This window comes from Narcine bancroftii, chromosome 1, assembly GCF_036971445.1.
Source record: "Narcine bancroftii isolate sNarBan1 chromosome 1, sNarBan1.hap1, whole genome shotgun sequence".
Lineage (NCBI taxonomy): Eukaryota > Metazoa > Chordata > Chondrichthyes > Torpediniformes > Narcinidae > Narcine > Narcine bancroftii.
The window spans coordinates 206,614,619-206,636,835 of record NC_091469.1 but is presented as its reverse complement, the minus strand read 5'-3'; the positions used below and the strand labels follow the sequence as shown (position 1 = coordinate 206,636,835).

General features: G+C 39.3%; 1 protein-coding gene across 12 annotated transcripts in view; it reads left to right on the top strand.

Annotated features, from left to right (window-relative positions):
- Nucleotides 1-22,217, top strand: part of znf618 (zinc finger protein 618) — a 90,851-nt gene that overhangs the window by 9,049 nt on the left and 59,585 nt on the right. For 2 of the 12 annotated variants that reach the window (XM_069889509.1, XM_069889554.1), the window contains exon 2: nt 10,614-10,738. The exons of 7 other annotated variants lie outside the window; for them this stretch is intronic. In XM_069889509.1, the coding sequence (XP_069745610.1) occupies nt 10,702-10,738 (37 nt within the window). In that variant the 5' untranslated portion in view covers nt 10,614-10,701. Of the gene's footprint in view, nt 1-10,613; nt 10,739-11,716; nt 12,974-13,302; nt 13,403-22,217 lie in introns of those variants that run through there. 3 more of the 12 variants (XM_069889527.1, XM_069889582.1, XM_069889536.1) reach the window with 3 other exon arrangements.

The following is a 22,217-nucleotide window of genomic DNA, read 5'->3' as shown; positions in this document are numbered from 1 at the left end:
TTGGCTCTCCACATCCCTAGTTCCTTCCCACCCCCCACACACCTTCTTGGTGTTAGGACTAATTTAAGACCAATTTATTTAGCAATATGGAAGGGTATCCCACCTGATATAAAATGGGTAGTTGCTGACCTGACCAATTGCCATCCCCAGCCAGCGACTGCCCCACCTCACCTGATGGATAGCACATGATGGACATTGCAGGCTGAGTTAGCCGAAAATGTTCGGACTGTCCCCTTTTTTTCCCTACACCCCACCCCCTTGGATCTATCCACTGGCCACTTCGTGAATGACTGCGAGATGATCGGTTAGCTCACATGATAAACAGTTGGCAACTAGAGGAAAGAACATTTTTTGGGGTCTTGTGCACACCAGGCACACATCATATCTAATGCATCAGCAATGATTATTCATGAGGAAAGCCTGTAATAGCCTGGAGAGTAGAAGATTGACAAAGATAACCTGCTTGCACAAAAAAGCAGTGGCAGTGCTAATATCCACTGCTCAGATATTCTGTCTCTGGTTCTGGTTGAATGTACATTTATTATCATAAACCATATTTGGTGTCTAATTTGAAATACTGAAGCCAATGAGATTTCTACCATAGCTTGGGAGTGCTTATTTGGCCCATTTAACAGCAATCATAGTTTTAGGTTTCAAGAGAATTGGCTGCATTTGCAGAACATAACCCCCCCCCCCCACCCCCCCAAGGTTGTAATTCTGTGAATTAAAATGAAATTTTGATTTACATTCACTGTCCTCTTGCCCTGATTTTAAATAGATTTATCGAGTTGGCTCCCAAAAATTCTTATAATCTGTCAGGCAAAGTCGGGGCATCGACACAATCTCCCCAGTTTACTGGGGAGGAATGTTCAAAAGATCGTCAACAATCAGACTTTTTTTTTCCTCTTTTCTGCCTCAAATGGTGACCTGTAAATTTTGACACATACTCTGATCATCTTCTGCAATTAGACCCTTTTGAATAATTCAGTTGGATCACATTCTAATTCCAATGAATATAGACTCGTCTTCTCAAATGTTTTTCATTACATTTTCTTCTTTCCTGGAATCAGTGTAGTCTAGTACCTGAATAATATCCTAATGCAAAATATCTTTAAATAAGGAGAATAAAACCAGTAATTTTTGATCTTAAAATTTCAGTGGAATGGTATGCATGAAGATTAATGATGATATGCATGAAGATTAATGATGATATGCATGAAGATTAATGATGAAGTGCAACATTTGGTTGAGGTATTCTGCGGCAGAGCATTTCTGAAAGATTTTGTTTAGACATCCATAGATTGAATGTGAAGTTGTGAGGGGAGTAAAAAAAACAGTAAAGATGGGCAATCTTTTTAGTTGCCAAGGTAGATTGTGGCTTTAAGTCTTGTTGTGAAAGTAAAGCCCTTCCCTGACGAAATCCTAGAAAGTCATTTTGCTAAATGATTGTCATGGCAGATTAAAATGGCAGCTACATTATTTGTCAGTCGATTTATTGATCTAATTAACAGAGATTTTTTAATTTTGGCCCATCCAAGATGTGTGAGTATGAAAGAAATTGAGAAGGCTATGCCATTGTGGTAATCATGTTACCCAAAACACTTGTCATTCTACTCTTACTTTTGAAACACTTGTTATCTCATCTCGAATCCTTTAATAGAATCTCCATTGAATCTCAAATTTCCAGTGTTTAACTATTTTTCAAAAATGAAAGAAAATCCAAGATGGTTGTTATGGTGATGTTGCGAGAATAGCATTTATGATGTGTGTCAGCACTTGTTACCATTAAACAAGTAATAAGATGCTGATGTAACTAATAGAGAAATATGAAAATGTATCTCCTGCTATACAAAGTTTAACTATGTTTATGGTGCTTTTCCCTTTTATTGGCCTTTGTCCAAAGTTTAGCTGAGTGCCAAACACACAATTGATGTGGTCAAATGAGAGTTCCTGAATTTGGTGTTCTTAAATGAATTGGATTAATGATTAACAAGGACCATAGGCGGGTATAGTTTATTTAGATTACTGATATTGTATTTTTATTATTTTATTCTTAATTTTTTTTTAATGTAATCCTATATGTTATTCATGTTATAAAATCTTAAATAAAGTTTAAAAAAAAACAAGGACCATAGGTCATTGAATGAAGGCATAAAAATAAAGTTTTGCGTGAAAAAAAGAATGATTATTGTATATTTCAGTGTATAAGTCGACCGACCTACAAGTCAATCCCTGTTTTCGGCGGGGGCGGGGGGGGGGGGTTGGCCTTTTTTATGGTATATCTGGTGTATAAGTCGGCCCCAATTTTCTGGCTCCCTGGGCTGGCGAGTTGACCAGTGTATAGGTTGACTCCCAAAGATCGTGATGCTGAGATTTGGGCATTAACCGGCATATTAGTCAACCGCCAGAGTGCCTGCTTGTTAGTTGCAGCATTCTTTTCATTTCAGCATTCTTTTTGCTGTGCGTGTGCAGTGATCTGCTGGGCATTGGCTGGAAGTGATCACTACCATGGAGGGCCCATCAAAACCACACAATATAGGATGCAAATTTGAAGCGAGCATCAAATTGAAAGTGATTGAAATGGCCAATAAAACAACTGTCCTTTTGCAAGAAAATTTGATGTTTGAGAAGTTGGTGAGAGATTGGAAGAAGAATGAGAAGACTTGTAGAAAAATACCAAAAAGGCAATGTTCCATGCGAAGTGGAATCACACATTGGCCAGAGTTGGAAAATCATGTTGCAGAATGGGTACGTGAACAGCAGCAAGATTGCTACATGGTCACCCAAAATAAAATCAGAACATTTGCACTGCAGAGGGGAAAGTTGCACCCAGACCTCAGTAAGGACTTTGAAGCTACATATTTGCTGAGTTTCTCCAGCATTTTGTGTGTTTTTACTTCAACCATGGTGTCGACAGATTTTCGTGTTTTACCCTTGAAGCTACAGTAGACTGGATCAACTGTTTCATGAACAGGTAAAATCTGGTATTATGACAAAAAGACAAAAATCGCTAAGAAACTACCAAAAGATTTTGATCACAAACTTGTAAGTTTTCATTCGCAATCGTGAGAACACAAGTTTACATTGGCTAATATTGGCAACGTGAACTAACCGCTTATCAATTTTGACATGTTAGGCAATGGAACAGTGGAATTAAGAAGTGTAAAAACTGCAAATCAGAAGTAGAGGCCATGAAAGACCAGGCTTACCATAGGGTCATTGTGCATGGCCGACAGGACCAAATTGAGACCCATGGTGACATAGGGTCATTGTGCATGGCCGACAGGACCAAATTGAGACCCATGGTGATCTTCAAATGCAAAAGTAAAGCGAAAGTAAAATTCCCTCCAGATACTTTTGTACATTTTCATGAGAAAGGCTAGATGAGTGAAAATGGAATTAAACTGTGGAGAGACAATGTATGGAGCAAGTAGTTTAAATAAAGGGCAAAGTTTGCTGGTGTGGAATATGTTTTGTAGCCACTTCACAGACAAAACTAAAAGTAGATCAGTGCTCCATGACATTTGGCAGTTATCCCTGGTGGTTTTTTTTTTTTTTTTTATAAATTTTTTTATTTTTCACACCATAAATCACATTAGCCATGATATACACTATTTCTTTTCACACATATACAGTGACTTTTTCTCCCCCCCCCCCTTTCCTCCCAAACCACCCCCCCACCCCCCCCCCTCATCCATTTTAGGTATACAATCTAGGTTGCATTAAGCCAGTCAGACAATGTTGTCATTCAACAAAATTACACCAGAAATTCTACTGAGTCCATTCTTTTCTTTCCTTCTCCTTCCATCAACTTAGGTAATGTTTGTCCCCGGTAGGTTTTCGCTATTGTATTTAATGTAAGGCTCCTATACTTGTTCGAATATTTCAATATTATTTCTTAACCAATATGTTATTTTTTCTAATGGAATACATTTATTCATTTAAATTTGGTAGTTTCTTCCTTTTAATTTGGTTATGTATTCCATTAATATTTAAAGACATATAGTTCAGCGTAGCCCTTTTATATTTTGTTTATCTTCTCTTTCCGTTTTTCCATCATTACCTTTCCTCCTTTTCCATTTCTGTTTTCTTATTTTCAACTCTTTATAAGACAACATTCCTACAACATCTAACATTTTCCTTATTCTCCTATTTCTATCTTATTTATCCCCAATCTCCCCTTCACCTCCTGAGTTGTCCTTTATCCCTTGTCGGACAACCACATCTCCCCTCTCCATTTGGATTTGCGAATCCACTCGCAAGCGTCAACTGATTTTGCAGTGACCGCTATTTCCCCCCACCCCGCCTCCCCCAGAAAAGATTTCACTTTTCATATGTCACAAAGGTCCCTCTTTTAATTCCCTCCTTATTCTCTCTATTCCATTACCTTCCCTTATTAATTCTTGTCTATACTATCTATATTTTCCTCTAAGTACAGATACATTCATGTATGCTCATTGTCTCTATTCACTCTTATACCTCTTTACCTGCATACATATCAATCGTGATCATTTTTACTCTCATTACCCGTCTTCATCCCTCAGACTATTTTTGTCTTTACCCACATACATATCAGTCGTGATCATTTTAACTCTCATTACCCGTCTTCCTCCCTCAGTCTATTTTTGTAATTGTTCTGCAAATTTTCGTGCTTCTTCTGGATCCGAGAATAGTCTGTTTTGTTGTCCTGGAATAAATATTTTCAATACCGCTGGATGCTTTAGTATAAATTTATACCCTTTCTTCCATAAAATCGCCTTTGCTGTATTGAACTCTTTTCTCTTCTTTAGGAGTTCAAAACTTATATCTGGATAAATGAAGATTTTTGGTTTGACGTCTGTGTTACAACCTCTCTTATGTCTCCTTGACCATACCATTCAAAGACCACGTGCGCAATGAATGGACTAAATAGATGTTGATTGCAGAAAAGACCTTGAGAAAAAGCGGGGCAATGTGTGCTGCATCACTCAATGTGCTGTGTGGCTTCGTGCTCAAGGCATGGGACAAAGTGAAGGTAGAAACTAATAAAATGCTTCAAAAAGTGTGGGATCTCCTGTGCAATTGATGGCATGAAGGATGATGCCTTATGGGACACTGACAATGAAGCTAACACCGCCTCATTAGATACAAACTGGGACCCATATGATGACAGTGAAAGCATAAGTGTGCTTGCTGCCATTTTCGCCTCCGATGATGATAGCGAGAGGGATTTCAAAGGGTTTTAGTAATGTTTTTTGCAGATGATAATCGTGGACTTGAAAAGTTCTAATTGTGTTGTTTTCAATAAATATTTCAATGAAAATCTGTTGCTGGGTTTTTGTTTTTTCAGGGGATGACTTGTATGCCGGTTTTGAGCTGATTTTAAGGTCTCAAAAGTATATTTGACATTTAAGTTGACTCCCACCTTTTGAGAAAATTTTTGGGGCTTCACGACTCGACTTGTATGCTGAAATATACTGATCCTGGAAATTTGCAGATGATGCCACAGTCGTTGGCCTCATCAGTATCAAAGAGGAGTCACACTACAGAAAAGAGGTGGAAAATCTCGTAATATGGTGTAAGAGAAACAACCTGAGTGTCTACTTGAAAAAGATGAAGGATATGATTATGGACTTGAGGAGGACTAGGAGCAATCACCCTTCACTATGCATTAATCGCTTTGTAGATAGAGAGGAGCAAGTTCTTTAGTTCTGTCTGCCACAAAAGCCACCCATTTCAGTTCCAAATCCCATTCCCTTGCTGACATGTCTGTCCATGGTCTCATGCACCGGCAGATTGAAACCACCCAAATTGGAGGAACAGCATCTTAACTTCCAACTGGGCAACCTCCAGCTGGATGGCATTAATGTTGACTTCTCTAGTTTAAACACCCCATCTCTTCCCCCCCACTTTCCCCGTCGCCTTCCCCCCAGCTCCGTCTCCCCCTTCCCTGTATCCTTTCGCACAGACATGATAAATTCTCACCTCTCCCCTTATTAACATTTAACACTTTTTTGCTGGTCTGGATTCCTCCCCCAGCCACTATTGTCTGAATTCTAAGCTATCCTGTTTTTGGCTCATTTTGCTTATTCCTTAAAACAGGGCTCAGACCTGAAATATCAGCAATATATCTGTCTTTTATGGACTGAAAGACCGGCTGAATTCTTTCAGCATTTCAGTGTGTTTTTACAACAATCGCAGCGACTTTCGGATTTAATTAAGTTCTTTGGAGTCCACTTGTGACCTTTTGTTGGCAAGCAGCATCTCCTCGCTTGTCCTGAGCGTGTCCTGGCCAGTTGCATCACAGTGCGGTATGGTTGCTGCAGAGAAATGGATCCGAGGTCAATCCACAGGTCCATGAGTGGCAGAGAGGGTCACAGGAGTTAAATTCCCACTGCCTACAATTAATGTGATCGGCTGGTATAGTTGTTTGAAGAAGGCTCACAAAATCATCGAGGACCCTTCCACCTTGCACACAGAATCTTTCAGCTGCTCCAGTTGGCAAAGAGAAACAGGAGTATCAGAGCCAGCTCCACCAGGCTAAGAAACAGCTTCTTACTATGGGCTATAAGAATGCTGAATGACCAATGTCACAGTGGCATTTCTCTGAAGCAAATATTTGGTTCTTTTGCATTGTGGTACTAATTTTTGTAGGTGGGTTTAGAATGATTACAAGTGTCCTTACTTTGTTTACATTTCCACAAGATGAAGCAGAAATATACTACTATTGCAGTAAGGGAAATCAAACTATTGTTTACTGCCAGAATAGTTGGTATGGTATCTTAATTGTTACTGCCAGTGGATTGAATGGTTTTGATGCAACATACTGACAAAGATAAAATTAATTTACAGATAATGTTTTGCTGAATTCTGATATTTTCTAGAATGCTGGGTATTTTTTAACTCTTGCCCTAAGATTTGTTAAAACTCAGAATCCTCTGCTTCCTGTACTTTGAACGTGTATTGGAATGTCATTGCGTGAATAAGTTCACAGTAACACGTTATTTCAGTTTTATGTGACTTCTATCTAATCGTAATTTGGACCTAAAAGTTAATCAACCTAAAGTCTTCAGTGCATCCGTAGTGATGAAAATGCTTTGTTGCATGTCTCTGCTGATGGTCAGTTTTCCTTCTTACCTGGTGTTATCCACTGAAGACCTTGCCAATGTTTTCAAGACTGGCAGCCTCCTTTTTCAATATTGGAATTGAAATTCCACATAGAAAAAATAGAGTATAAAAGAATACATTTTAAAAGTAAAAAAATAATGATTACACTTGGATCACACCATTTCATCCAAGGTACCCCACATTCTTTTTTTTCAATATTTTTATTAACATTAAAAATTAGAGTGCATAAGGATATATATTAAAAGTCAGAAGGATGCATTACACTTAAATCATATCATTTCATTAAAGGTAAAAAGGTTCTGTTATTGTCATGTAATACTACATTTAGAATGTAACATACATGAAGTTCTTTAACTTTTATCTGCTGTAAGGAAGACAGTTGCCACTTTATCCAGTGCCCCTCACAGAGGTGAGGTCCCAACAAGGAATGAACTTGTGACCCAGGGTTTACAAGACCAGTGCTCTAACCACTGAGCTATCAGAGCCACATTTTCAATCAAACAAATAACTTTGTATTATATTTTCTTATCATAAGAAAATCTAAACCCACTACCAAGAAAGAAGCTGTTTGGCTAGAAAAAAAAGAGTTCTGATCAGAGTGATAAATTGCCTCATTAGCCAACACATTCTACTCTCATATCAAATCAAACATTATAAATAATTCAAAAAGAGTCCCCACAGTATTTGAAATTTTGAATTCAAATTGGAAATTGAGCATCGAATCTTCTCTAAATTTAAACATGATGTCATGTGACCATAGAGCAGCATTCCCTCCATCGGAGCAACACCGCCCGCTAGCCGTAAGAGAAGTAAAAGCTAATGCAGATCAGATATGCTGTTAAAATTAGGTCATTCTCTCTAACAATACCAAATAAAGCAGTTGAGGGATTAGGTTTAAATTTAATGTTAAAAAGTACAGAGACTGGAGAAAATTAGATATAATGTTAAAGAGATCGAGATTGAACTTGACAAGATATGGGGCCCATTCATGGACTATTATCTCTTTTCTTTTCTCTCTTTGGCTTGGCTTCGCGGACGAAGATTTATGGAGGGGGTAAAAAAAAAGTCCACGTCAGCTGCAGACTCGTTTGTGGCTGACAAGTCCGATGCGGGACAGGCAGACACGATTGCAGCGGTTGCAGGGGAAAATTGGTTGGTTGGGGATGGGTGTTGGGTTTTTCCTCCTTTGCCTTTTGTCAGTGAGGTAGGCTCTGCGGTCTTCTTCAAAGGAGGTTGTTGCCCGCCAAACTGTGAGGCGCCAAGATGCACGGTTTGAGGCGATATCAGCCCACTGGCGGTGGTCAATGTGGCAGGCACCAAGAGATTTCTTTAGGCAGTCCTTGTACCTTTTCTTTGGTGCACCTCTGTCACGGTGGCCAGTGGAGAGCTCGCCATATAACACGATCTTGGGAAGGCGATGGTCCTCCATTCTGGAGACGTGACCCATCCAGCGCAGCTGGATCTTCAGCAGCGTGGACTCGATGCTGTCGACCTCTGCCATCTCGAGTACTTCGACGTTAGGGATGTAAGCGCTCCAATGGATGTTGAGGATGGAGCGGAGACAACGCTGGTGGAAGCGTTCTAGGAGCCGTAGGTGGTGCCGGTAGAGGACCCATGATTCGGAGCCGAACAGGAGTGTGGGTATGACAACGGCTCTGTATACGCTTATCTTTGTGAGGTTTTTCAGTTGGTTGTTTATAGTTGGACTATTATCACAATTTGATTATTTAGGCAAGGGTGCTCTGGAGCTTTTTATCCAATGTCGACAGCCGATACTCTTTACAATTTATTTTGGTGACCATCTTTAGTGGGAGGGGTTTGATTAGTATTTTTTTTAATTTTGTTCTAATTTGTTTTTTCCTACAACTAGTTGGTCTATTTAGATAATCACAATGTATATCATTAATATGAGGTGAAATTCTCAAGGATTTTTCACTTTGAGAATTATATGACGATGTATAATTTATAAATGACTCCTATTTCTGTATTGCATTATATAAAAGCTATATAATTAATATCTAAATAATATATGCATGTAATATTTTTCTCTAACAAATTAATAAAAATACTTTTAAAAGGAAAAAGTGCAGAGAAAGTTTGAAATACCTCATTTCAATATCTCTCAAGACTCTGTGACCAAAACACATGAATTAATGAAGCATCTCCATTCTTGCCTTTATCATAATGAGGAGATACATCTACATAAAAATGAGGTAATTTGACTTTGGAGATGTAAGCCTTATAGACTACTTTAAATTGTAGGAGAGAGTAGCAGGCACATAAAGATGAGGTATTAACCAATTTGAAAATTACATTCCAAACTTCAGAAATTAAAACCTGTAGGTCCTGTTCCCATGCTTTTTTAATTTTATATGAGGGAACCACTCTTATTCCCAATGACATGTCATAAATATTGGATATTGAACCATTATAAAATGATTGTAAATTAAAAATTACATCTATTAAATTCTTATCAGTGCTCTTAGGAAATGTATGAACCGGTAATTGAGGTTCCATAAAAACCTCTAATTTGTAAATAACAAAAAAAATGAGTTGTAAGCTATATTTAACAAGACTTCCCCGATAAATAAATCTTTAAAACATTTCATGCTTAATCTATACCATTTTCTAAAAGCTACATCAATCATGGAAGGTTTAAAGAAATAATTAGGAAAAAATAGAAAGAGAAATTATATCCAGATCCTCAAAGTATGTTTAATCACCAGGTTGTCAGTTACTTTATTTAAAGATGTGGGAAGTGAGGATCCTAGAAGAGAATTCATAGAAAATTTTCTAACAGAATTAGATCCCAAACAGACCCATATTGGACAGTCCTCACGGTTAATATAACATGACCAAGATATAAGATTTTGTATATTGACTGCCCAATAATAGAACCTAAAGTTTGGTAAGGCTAACCTTCCATTCTTTTTATGTTTTTGTAGGTGGACTTTATTTAGGTGAGAGTGTTTGTTCTTTCATATACAAAAAGATAGAATTGAATCAAAGCAGCTACCTTCACAACTGCCTATTATGTTCACTTTCCTCAATTGCGAGTGCATGGAGGCACCACAGTGCAGTATTATCTCTACATGCATGAAGAGTAAGATCCATGATAACCCTGAGAAGAGCTATTTCATTACAAACCAGAGAATGAACCTGCAATCAATCTTGTAATTCAGATACTTGCTGATTAGTTTGGGTTGAGGAGGTTCCTTCATGAATGTCTGAAACTAATTTGAAAAATTAACTGCTGTTTAACAAATGTATTTGATGCTGGGCTAAATTTATTGTCATTTCTATTTTTTGCCTTTTTTTTTGTACTGTGCAGAAATAGTCGAATGTTTACAGTGGGGGAGCACTAACCCGTTGCCTGTATTTCCTATGATTTGCAAGACTCTGGCCTATTGAGTTTTGCCTGTGGCTGTTAGTAATCCCATCAATTTTATTTCTCTTTTCCCCCCTCCCTTAGTCTCACATTTCTCTATGCTTTTATCTTTTAAAAGGTCAATAACTTCTCCTACCACCAAGACTGTGGAATTTACATACTTTTTGGATGCAGAAGGAAACTAGACCTCTGCGATAAATCCACACATGGAGAATGTGCACATCCACAGGCACAGGACCAGAGGTTAGGATTGAAGCTGTATTGCTGGCCCTGTTGGACAGTTGTAGCAGCAGCAATATTGGAGCACCCAAAGCTCTATCTGGATGAATTTTGTAAATTTCCTTGTCTTTTGTAGGAAAATGGTTCTATCATATCTAACTGAATAGAAGTGGGAGCTCCATGAGATTATGGTGTTTGTGTGATGATGTAATTAATTGTACACTGAATTGGATTTAACCCAAAATGCTTTTGGAATCATTTATCATCTTTCTACCAAACTTCAACTCTTTTCTATGGGCTCTAGAATCTGTAGTGAATGTTAATCATGGATTTGATTTATCCTTCAAATATTCTTTCAGAACAGATTTTTTGAAAAAAAATAGTGTTGATTTAAATTTTTTGTGATTTAGAATCTGTTTTGTGTAACGTGTCAATGTCATGAATCAGGTGCATTTGCTACGTCAAGAACCTGAACAAGTCAGTTGTTTATGATCAAGGTGTCTTCTGTGTAGTTGCATACTTTAAATTCTATTTTCTGTCGAATGGTCATGCAGGAATATGGTGGAATCAGAAATGATGGTCCTACATACTTCATGAAAAATTAATGTGGTGTTCTGTCTGTAGACAGTTTTTCACTTTTTCAAAACTGGCTGGAGAATTTAAAGCAGCAGTTATTGTGAGGTTTGGGCAAGTTTTTTCTTTATAAAATATTTTAATTGGTATTTAATATGTAAACAGTTGAACAATACAATTATACAATGTGCAATAGATAAAATGTAGGAAAAGATTTTGAAATATGAACATAATTCAAAGGATCAGTGCACATTGGTAATAGTGTAGTAAAGCATAACATCAAAAAAAAACCCTCAACCCAAAAGAGAGAGAAATAAAGGAAAGTAAAAATAAAATTAAAAGTTCTTTACAAATGAATTATAAATTTCATTTTTTTTAAAAGAAGGAAAATGTATGCAAATTCTTTACTTCTCATTCTGTTTTTTTTTAATTATCAAAAGTTGTGTTATTCACAGTTGAGAGAAGCCATTGTCTGTTATCCAATTTTTAAAAAATAAACCTAAATTAATGAAAAAGAGGAAAAAAAAGACCTTTTCCCCATAGCTCAAAACCCCTACCAGTAAACAAGGTTAGGAAATTATGTGGAAATTAACCTGGAACTCGACAGCACAGCATCAAAGCACTTTGACTACCCTAATTCTTTAGATTATGGTAATAGTCCATAAAGGGGCCTCACATCTTTTGAAAGTTAATTTTTGAATCTTTAATAGCATATCTAATTTTTTTCTAAACTTAGATAAGACATGATATCATTTAGCCATTGTGTGTGTGAAGGTGGAGTAATGTCTTTCCATTTAATTAGAATTGCATGTCTGGCTATCAAAGAAGCAAAAGATAAAATTCTACTTTGAGTTGTTTGAAATAGTCCAAATCGAGCAATTAAAGGGCAAGGTTCTAATTTAACTTTAAGAATCACCGATAATGTTTGAAAAACATCTTTCCAAAATATTTCTAAACTAAAGCAAGTCCAGAACATATGGTTCAAAGAAGCATCAGCAATTTTGCATTTATCACAGAGGATTTATATGTACTCATGGACCATTTTAAATTGCAACAAATTGTCGTGCACAAAAGGAGGTAGAATACATATAGAGTCCCAAACAACATCCAAAAATTATAAATTAAAATTCTGTTCCCAAGAGTTCTTGATCTTGACTATCGAGGCTATTCTTAAATCCAGCAAGTTATTATAAATAATAGATATTGAACCTTTAATGGAAAGTTGTAAATCAAGAACGTTTGCCTCTGGAATTTGCAGAAAATCAGGGATCTTTGATTGAACAAAATGTCTAATTTGTAAATGTCTAAAAAAAAATGTGGTAAGTTAAATTTTACCACCATTTGTCCAAAGGAAGCAAAATTGTTTCAAATAAAAAGTCTAAAAAATTAAATACCTATTTTATGCCAGATCTTAAAAGTAGTATTAAGTTTTTTTTTAAAGAAGTATCATTTGCATTTTGAACATTTGAAAATGGGATTGGTTAGAAAATTTTAAACTTGAAAATACCAGACGAGGATTAACTGGAGAACAAAATTAGTTCGGTGCTAAATTATTGAAAAATCAAGGAAACAGTCATGGTCGGAGTGGTAAGGCTTTGGCTCAGTAGGGGCTGATATAATGTTGCAACAATTGAAGTAAAGGCCACCCTATTCAAGGAACAAAAAGGTCACAGCAGGAAGGCACAGGTAAGAGCAGGTTTTATTTATCTTGCATATTTTTTTCCTGCAGTCATAGTGGGAATGGCAGGGGAATGCTTCTCTTCCAGAATGTGGGTAGTCAGGGAAACCAGCAGAATCGCTAATGACTTCATCTGTGAGAAGTGCATCCAGCTGCAGCTCCTTACAAACAGAGTTAAGGAGTTGGATGAACAGCACATCATTTGGGAGGCTGAGGGTGTGATACAGGAGTTACAGGGACACAATCACACCGAGGAGGCAGGAGGAAGGAGAGGGAAAGAGAATAGGCAGGCAGTGTAGAGCTCACCTGTGGCTGTTCCTCTCAATTACAAATACAGCATTTTGGATTCTGTTGAGGGGACGAGCTACCAAGAACAAACCATGGTGGACGTCTCTAGCACGGAGTCTGTTGGCTAAGAAGGGAAGCGAGAAGAAGAGGTGAGCTGCAGTGATAGGGGACAGATGGGAGGTTGGGTGGGAGGGGGTGGGGACAGGTGGGAGGGGGTGGGGACAGGTGGGAGGGGGTGGGGACAGGTGGGAGGGGGTGGGGACAGGTGGGAGGGGGTGGGGACAGGTGGGAGGGGGTGGGGACAGGTGGGAGGGGGTGGGGACAGGTGGGAGGGGGTGGGGACAGGTGGGAGGGGGTGGGGACAGGTGGGAGGGGGTGGGGACAGGTGGGAGGGGGTGGGGACAGGTGGGAGGGGGTGGGGACAGGTGGGAGGGGGTGGGGACAGGTGGGAGGGGGTGGGGACAGGTGGGAGGGGGTGGGGACAGGTGGGAGGGGGTGGGGACAGGTGGGAGGGGGTGGGGACAGGTGGGAGGTTGGGTGGTAGGGGGCGGGGACAGCTGGGAGGTTGGGTGGGAAGGGGCGGGGACAGGTGGGTTCTGATGGTATTTGCCTCCCTGGTGTCAGGATTCAAGATATCTCAGATCGAGTTCATGGCATTCTCAGGTGGGTGGGTGAGCAACCAGATGTTACGGCCCATGTCAGGAGCAATGGCATGGGTTGAAAGGGTGATGAAGTCCTAACACAGGAGTTGGGCGCAAAGTTAAATGTCAAGACTGTTAGGCTTGTGATCTTAAGATTGCTACCTGTGTCACATGCTAGTGATAGGAGGATAATGCAGCTAATGTGGCTAAAGACATGGCGCAGAGGGGAGGGCTTCAGGTTTATATATCATGAGGCCCTCTTCTAGAGAGGGTCTAATATCCTTGCGGAAAGGTTTGCTAGTGCTGTTCTTGTGGGTTTAAACTAGATTTGCAGGGGGATGGGAACAAATCCCAGAGCAAATATTGGAATGGAAGAGGGAAAAGATGATGTGAAATTTGCATGCAAGAAATCAAAGGGTTGTATATAGTGGAAATATTCTCAGATGCATTTCAATGCCAGAAGCATTGTAGGAAAGGCAGAAGATCTGAGAGAGTGGAATTAAGACATTGTGGCCATTAGTGAAACCTTATTGCAGGAGGGTCAGGACTGGCAGCTCAATGTTTCCAGATTCCATTGTTTCAGACGTAATAAAATAGGGATAGGAAGGTGGAGGAGGTTATGGAAAATATCGCAGCTATACTCAGGCAGAACAGACCAGAAGGCTCCTCTACTGAGGCTAAGTGGGTAGAGCTCAAGAACGGGAAAGGTCTGACCACACTCATGGAGTGGTTTTATAGGCTGCCCAATGGTCAATGAGAATTGGAGGAGCAAATCTGTAGAGAGGTAGCAGACAGGTGCAGAAAACAAGGTTGTGATAGGAGATTTTAACTTTCCACATATTGACTGGGACTCCCATACTTTAAAAGGCCTGGATGGCTTGGAGATTGTGAAATGTGTTCTGGAAAGTTTTCTAAATCAATATATAGAGGTACCAACTAGAGAATGCAATACTGGATCTCCTATTAGAGAAGACCGATGACAGAAGTATGTGTAGGGGAACATTTTTGGTCCAGTAATCACACTGCCATTAAAGTTAATTATGGAGAACGATAGGTTTGGGCCTTGTGTTGAGATTCCAAATTGGAGAAAGGCCAACTTTGAGGATATAACCATATAATAATTACAGCACAGAAACTGGCCAACTTGGCCCTTCTAGTTGATACTGAACACTTTCTCCCACCTAACCCCACTGACCAACACTTAACCCTCCATTCCTTTCTCATTCATATCCAACTTCTTAAATGCTAATAGTGAGCCTGCCTCCACCACTTCATCCAGAAGCTTGTTCCACATACCCACCACTCTCTGAGTAAAAGTTACCCCTCATGTTTCCTCTAAACTATTGCTCCCTAACTCTCAGCCTTTGTCCTTTTGTTTGCATCTCCACTTTTAAAGGAAAAAGCTTATCCCCGTCAACTCTATCTGTACCCCTAATAATTTTAAATACCTCAATCAAATCCCCTCTCGGCCTTCTATGCTCCAAAGAATGAAGACCTAACTTATTTAACCTTTCCCTATAACTTAGACCCTGTAACCCTGGTAACATTCTCGTGAATCTTCTCTTCACTCTCCAAATTGTTGATATCTATCCTATACTTTGGTGACCAAAACTATGCACAATACTCCAAATTTGGCCTCACCAATGCCTTGTACAATTTTAACATGACATCCCAGCTCCTATATTCAATGCTCTAATTTATAAAGGTGAACATATGTGACTTCACCTTTAGGGAGCTATGTATTTACTATGTATATTCCTAAATCCCTAAATCCCTCTGTTCTATTGCACTCTTCAATGCCTTATCAGTCACCATATATTTCCTATTTTGATTAGCCCTACCAAAATGTAACACTTAACATTTATCTGTATTAAACGCCCATCTGCCATCTTTCAGACCACTCTTTTAACTGGCTTAAATCCCTCTACAAGTGTTGTGGTTTTTTGAAGTCCAAAAATGAGTCAGGAAACGTGGAGAATTCTTCAGAAAAGTTTAAGCCTTTATTTGCAAACAAAAGCTGAGACAAATCAAAGCCTGGACTCTGAAATGCCTGTTGCTATGAAACGCTGCCCTTTTTTATACAGATTTTCAGTTACTTCTCAATGTTCGACTTTGATTGATGTTTTGTACCAATTAGCTCATTCATGGTACTCTAATCACTTCTCCTTGCGCTACACTTATCTTGTAACTGGCCTGTTTCAGAATAAATCACTCGCCACTATGGTTCCCCTACCTTGTCCTGTCTAACTTCTCCTCTCTGATCTCATCCGAGTTTGAATGCTTATTTTCCTGGTGCCTGTAACCACTATTATTTTCTTATATTTGAATGTATGACCTTGATGTTTTCTCTCTGGACTTGTGTTTTAAAGTTACCAGTTTTGTGTAACCTTGGGGATAAAGATATTTTCCCTCTTCGTGATTTAAAGTTCACTGGCTTTGGAGTCAGCAAATTCTACACATACTATAATCAACCAACTTTTCTACACACTGGCTGTTACTTAATTACAATAACATTTTCCATGAACAGTGCAGTTGAAGTACATAGTAAATTGTTACATATTAATGGATTAATGAATACATGTTTTGGGGTGAGCCCTTCAAGGAATAAGAATGAGCCAGAAGCAGGAAGTCTCAAAAATCTCAATTCAGACCATGGATTAATGAATACATAATGAATAGTATATTTTCCATGCAAACTTTGAAACCCTTTACTATCTACAGCTCTACCTATTTTAGTATCACCTCCATACTTACCAATCCAATTTGATTTGAGGATTGAATTTGAAATGAGGAAGGATCTAAGATGTGAGGATTGTGATAAGTTGTTTTTGGGCAAGGATGTGTGAGGTAAGAGTTTCAGAGGTGCAATTTGGAGAGTACAGAGTTTGCATGTTCCTGTCAGGATTAAAGGTAAAGTTAACAGGTGTAAGGAATCTTGGTTTTGAGGGATATTGGGGATCTGGTTTGGAAGAAGAGAGAGGTGGAGCAAATGGAGCAAATGAGGTAACAATATAACCATTTACGGAGCGGAAACATGCAAGCAAAACCTAAAGAAATAAATCAGGAATGCTAAAAGAAGACATGAAGTTGCTTTGGCAGATAATGTGAAGGAAATCCCTAAGGGTTTCTACAGGTATATAAAGAGGAAAAAGATAGCAAGGGACAAAACTGGTCTCCTTGAAGATCAGTGGTTAGCTATTTATGGAGCAAAAAGAAATGGGAAGATCTTAATTTTTTTTTTGCATCTGTATTTACTCAGGAAACTGGCACAGAGTCGAGGGGAGTCAGGTAAACCAGGAGTGAGATCATGGAATTTATACAAATTAAAGAAGAGGTGCTTGGTGTCTTGAAGCAAATAAGGGTAGATAAATCCCCAGGGCCTGACAAGATATTCCCTCGGACTAGTGTAGAAATTGTAAAGGCCCTGGCAGAAATATTTAAATTGTCCTTAGCCACAGGTGTGATGTCTGAAGATTGGAGGGTAGCTCACATTGTTCTGTTAAATAGCCCTGGAAATCATAGGCTGGTGAGCCTGATGTCAGTGGTAGGTAAATTATTGGAGGGTGTTCTCAGATACAAGTATTTGGATAGCTGGGGACTGATTAGGGATAATTAACATGACTTTGTGTGAGGTAGGCCATGTTTAACTAATGAGTTTTTCATGGAGTTACGAGGGATATTGTCTACATGGACTTTAGTAGGGCCTCAGTTAAGGTCCCACAGGGGAGGTTAATCAGGCAGGTTCAGAAGCTCTATGGTGAAGTAGTAAACTGGATTTGACATTGCTTATATGGGAGAAGTCAGAGAGTGGTGGTGCATGATCCCTTCTTAGGCTAGAGGCTTATGACTAGTGGTGTGCCTCTTGTATCCATGCTGGGACTATTATTATTTGTCATCTATATCAATTATCTGGATGATACGTGGTGGATTGGATCAGCAATTTTGTTGATGGCATGAAGATTGGAGGCGTTTGGACAATGAAGAAGGCTTTCAAAGCTTGTAGTGGGTTCAGGATGAACTGGAAAAATGTGCTGAAAATGGCAGATGAAATTTAATGAAGACAAGTGTGTGTTGAAATTTGGAAGGACATGCATCATAAATGGTAGGGCACTGAGCAGTGAGGGATCTGGGAATACAGATACATAATTCCCTGAAAGTGGCATCAGTGGTAGGTAGGGTTATAAAGAGAGATTTTGCCATATTGGCCTCCATAAATTAAAGTATTGAGTGTAGGAGTTGAGATGTTATGGTAATGTTGTATTAGACATTGGTGAGGCCAAATTTGGAGTATTGTGTGTAGTTTAGGTCACCTAACTACAGGAAAGATACCAATAAGATAGAAAGTCTGCAAAGAATTACTAGGATGTTGTCTGGACTTCAGGAGCTGAGTTAGAGTTAGGATTTTATTCTCTGGAGCATAGAAAAATGAAGGGAGATTTGATAGAGGTATTTAAAATTGAGGGGTACAGACAGAAAATATAGTTAGGCTTATTTCCACTGAGGGTAGGTGAGATACAAACCAGAGGGCATGGGTTATGGGTGAAATGGGAAAAGTTTAGTGGGAACATTAGAAGGAATTTCTTCATATAGAATGGTGGGAGTGTGGAACAAGCTGCCAGCTGAGGGGTGAATGTGGGCCCAATTTAAGAGAATTTGGACAGGTACATGGATGGGAGAGGTATGGAGGGCTATGGACTGGGTGCAGGTCAGTGGGACTAGACAGAAAAATAGTTTGAGTGACACGAAAAGTATGAAGACACTGTTGTAAACACACACTGAAATGCTGGAGGAACTCAGCCAGTCTTTTCAGCGTCTATAAAAAGCAAAGGTATATTGCTGATGTTTTGGGCTGAGCCCTTCAAGGAATAAGAATGAGCCAGAAGCAGGAAGTCTCAAAAATCTCAATTCAGACCATGGATAGACAAATTAGCAAATTACTAGGATGTGGAATTGAAATTGGTGGCCACTGGGAGATCCAGGCTATTGCAGCAGACAGAGCCGAGGTGCTCAACAAAGCCATCTCCCAGTCTGCATCCAGTCTCTCCAGTGTAAAGGAGACCACAACAGGAGCAGTATGAAGGTAGGGAGGGGAATATGTGTCTAGTAGTGGTGAAGGGTGGTGGCTGGTGTAGTGATAAGTAAAGAACAGAGGAATCCTCTCCGCCTTCCACAGGTACCACTTCCTCTGTGACCCCCTTGTCTACTCCTCCCTCATTCTTTTGGGACCTACCCGTATGACTGCAGGAGATACTCCACTAGCACCCATACCCCTTCCCTCATCACCATTTGGGGCCTCAAATAGACCAAGTAAAGCAATATTTTACTTGTGAATATGCAGGAGTCATTTACTGCATCCAGTGCTCCTGTAACTGACATTTTTGTCCATAGTCTCGTGCACTGCCAGTCTGAGACAACCCGCAAATTGGAGGAATAACACCTCATCTTTCGACTGGGGACCCTCCAACCAATGGCATTAATATTGACTGCTCTGGCTTTCTTTAAATCCCCTCCCCCCTTCTCCCTCCAGCTCTCTCTCCCCTGTCTGGTTTCACATTAGCGTGATAAATTCTTACCTCATCCCTTATCATATCCAATTAACACCTTTGGTCTGGATTCCTCCCCCAGCTGGCATTGTCTGAATTCTGAGATTTACTGTTTCGGGGTATTCCTTGCAGACTTCAGTAAGGCCTTCGATAAGGTACCACATGGAAGGTTAGTTAAGAAGGTGCAGTCTTTAGGTATAAATTTTAAGATAGTCAAATGGATTGAACATTGGCTGAAAGGGAGAGGCCAGAGAGTGGTAGTGGATAATTGTCTGTCAGGTTGGAGGCCGGTGACCAGTGGTGTGCCTCAAGGATCTGTATTGGGCCCATTGTTGTTCGTTATATACATTAATGATCTAGATGATGGGGTGGTGAATTGGATTAGTAAATATGCAGACGATACTAAGATAGGTGGAATAGTGGATAATGAAGGTTTTCAAGGATTGCAGAGGGATTTGGGCTGCTTAGAAAAGTGGGCTGAAAAATGGCAGATGGAATTTAATGCTGATAAGTGTGAGGTGCTTCATTTTGGTAAGAAGAATCAGAATAGGACATATGTGGTAAATGGGAGAGCATTGAGGAATACAGAAGAGCAGAAAGATTTAGGAGTAACGGTACATCGTTCCCTGAAGGTAGAAACTCACGTGAATAGGGTGGTGAAGAAGGCTTTTAGTATGCTGGCCTTTATCAATCATTGCATGGAATATAGGAGTTGGGAGGTGATGTTGAGATTGTATAAGACGTTGGTGCGGCCTAATTTGGAGTTCTGTGTGCAGTTCTGGTCGCCTAATTATAGGAAGGATATAAACAGAGTGGAGAGAGTGCAGAGAAGGTTTACCAGAATGTTGCCTGGGTTTAAGCATCTGGAGTATGGGGAGAGATTGGACAGATTGGGTCTTTATTCTTTGGAGCGTAGAAGGTTGAGAGGGGATTTGATAGAAGTATTTAAGATTATGAAAGGGATAAACAGAATGGATGTGGATAGACTATTTCCGTTAAGAGGAGGAAAGATTAAAACAAGAGGACATGAGTTAAGAATTAAGGGGCAGAGGTTTAGAGGTAACATGAGAGGGAACTTCTTTACTCAGAGAGTGGTAGCTGTGTGGAATCATCTTCCGGGAGAAATAGTGGCGGCGGAGTCAATTGTATTATTTAAAAAAAGGTTGGACAGGTATATGGATGAGAAGAAGATGGAGGGTTATGGGCATTGTGCAGGGAGGTGGGACTAGAAAGGGGTGTTTGGTTCGGTGCGGACTAGAAGGGCCTAATGGCCTGTTTCCGTGCTGTAATTGTTATGTTACACAATATTTCACATTCCTTCCACTAGTCGTTACTGAACTCCTAGTCACATTATTATTCATTTTTTTTCATTACAGCATGGAAACAAGCCCTTCAAGTCTGTGATGAACTATTTTTCTAAGAACACACTGAAATGCTAGGTGAATTCAGCTGGTCATTTCAGTGTCCATAAAAAGCAAAGATATATTGCTGATATAAGTACTATCTCTAAGAATTTTCTCCATTAATTTACCTACCACAGACGTCAAACTTACAGGCCGATAGTTGCCAGGCTTCCTCCTTGAACCCTTTTTAAATAACGGAACCACATGCGCAATGCGCCAATCCTCCGGCACTATCCCCATATCTAATGACATTTGAAAAATTACCGCCAGAGCCTCTGCTATTTCCTCCTTCACTACTCTCAATGTCCTGGGGAAGATCCCGTCTGGTCCCGGAGACTTATCCACCTTTATATTCTTCAAAAGCCTTAAAACTACACCTTTTGTAATCTCTATATTCCCCATATTTACCCAATTTGCTTTTTTTATCCCACATCTCCCAATATCCTTCTCCTTAGTGAATACCGAAGAAAAGAAACTGTTCAATATCTCCCCCATTTCTCTAGGCTCCACACACAGTTTTCCACTCTGATTTTCTAAGGGACCAATTTTGTCTCTAGCTTTCCTCTTACCATTAACATATTTGTAGAACTCTTTTGGATTAGTTTTCACCCTGCTTGCCATAGTTTTCTCGTACCTTTTAGCTTTCCTAATTCCTCTCTTAAGATTCCTCTTACATTCAATGTATCTTTCAAACATCTCCTTAACTCCATGCTTCTTATATCTAATGTACGCCTCCCTTTTTCTTCGAACCAAGTTTCCAATATTCCTTGAAAACCACGGCTCTCTCAAACCTTTTGCCCCTCCTTTTAACCTAACAGGAACATAAAGCTTTTGCACTCTCAAAATCTGATCTTTAAAAGACTTCCATCTCTCTACTACATCCTGCCCATAAAACAAATTGTCCCAATGCACACCCTGCAAGTCCTTTCGCATCTCCTCAAATCTAGCTTTTCCCCAATCAAAAACCTCAATCCTTGGCCCTGATTTCTCTCTTTCTATAATGACAAACAGAATATTACCTTCCTGGTTTTTCTTTTCCAAAGTTGTGCCTGGATGATAATTTGAGTTGGGTGAACATGTAGTGATGGATCATTTGTTGTTGGTAAGATTATAAACTGAGGTTCATTATAGTTTGGGTTTTTCCATTTTATTTCCTTTTACACATAACCCCTCACTATTTAAAACCTGTATTCATTGTTTCTGGAACAGCACTTAAAAATAGTTGAAATAACTTGCTCTAAATGTAATCAAAATTTTTCCATTATATATTTGTATTATTGTACAATTGAATTTCAGGATTGTAATGAGTGAAAGTTGATAAACTAATTAGGGGACGTATAAATGTCCAATGTACTGGCTCTAGAAAAACAGTGGCCT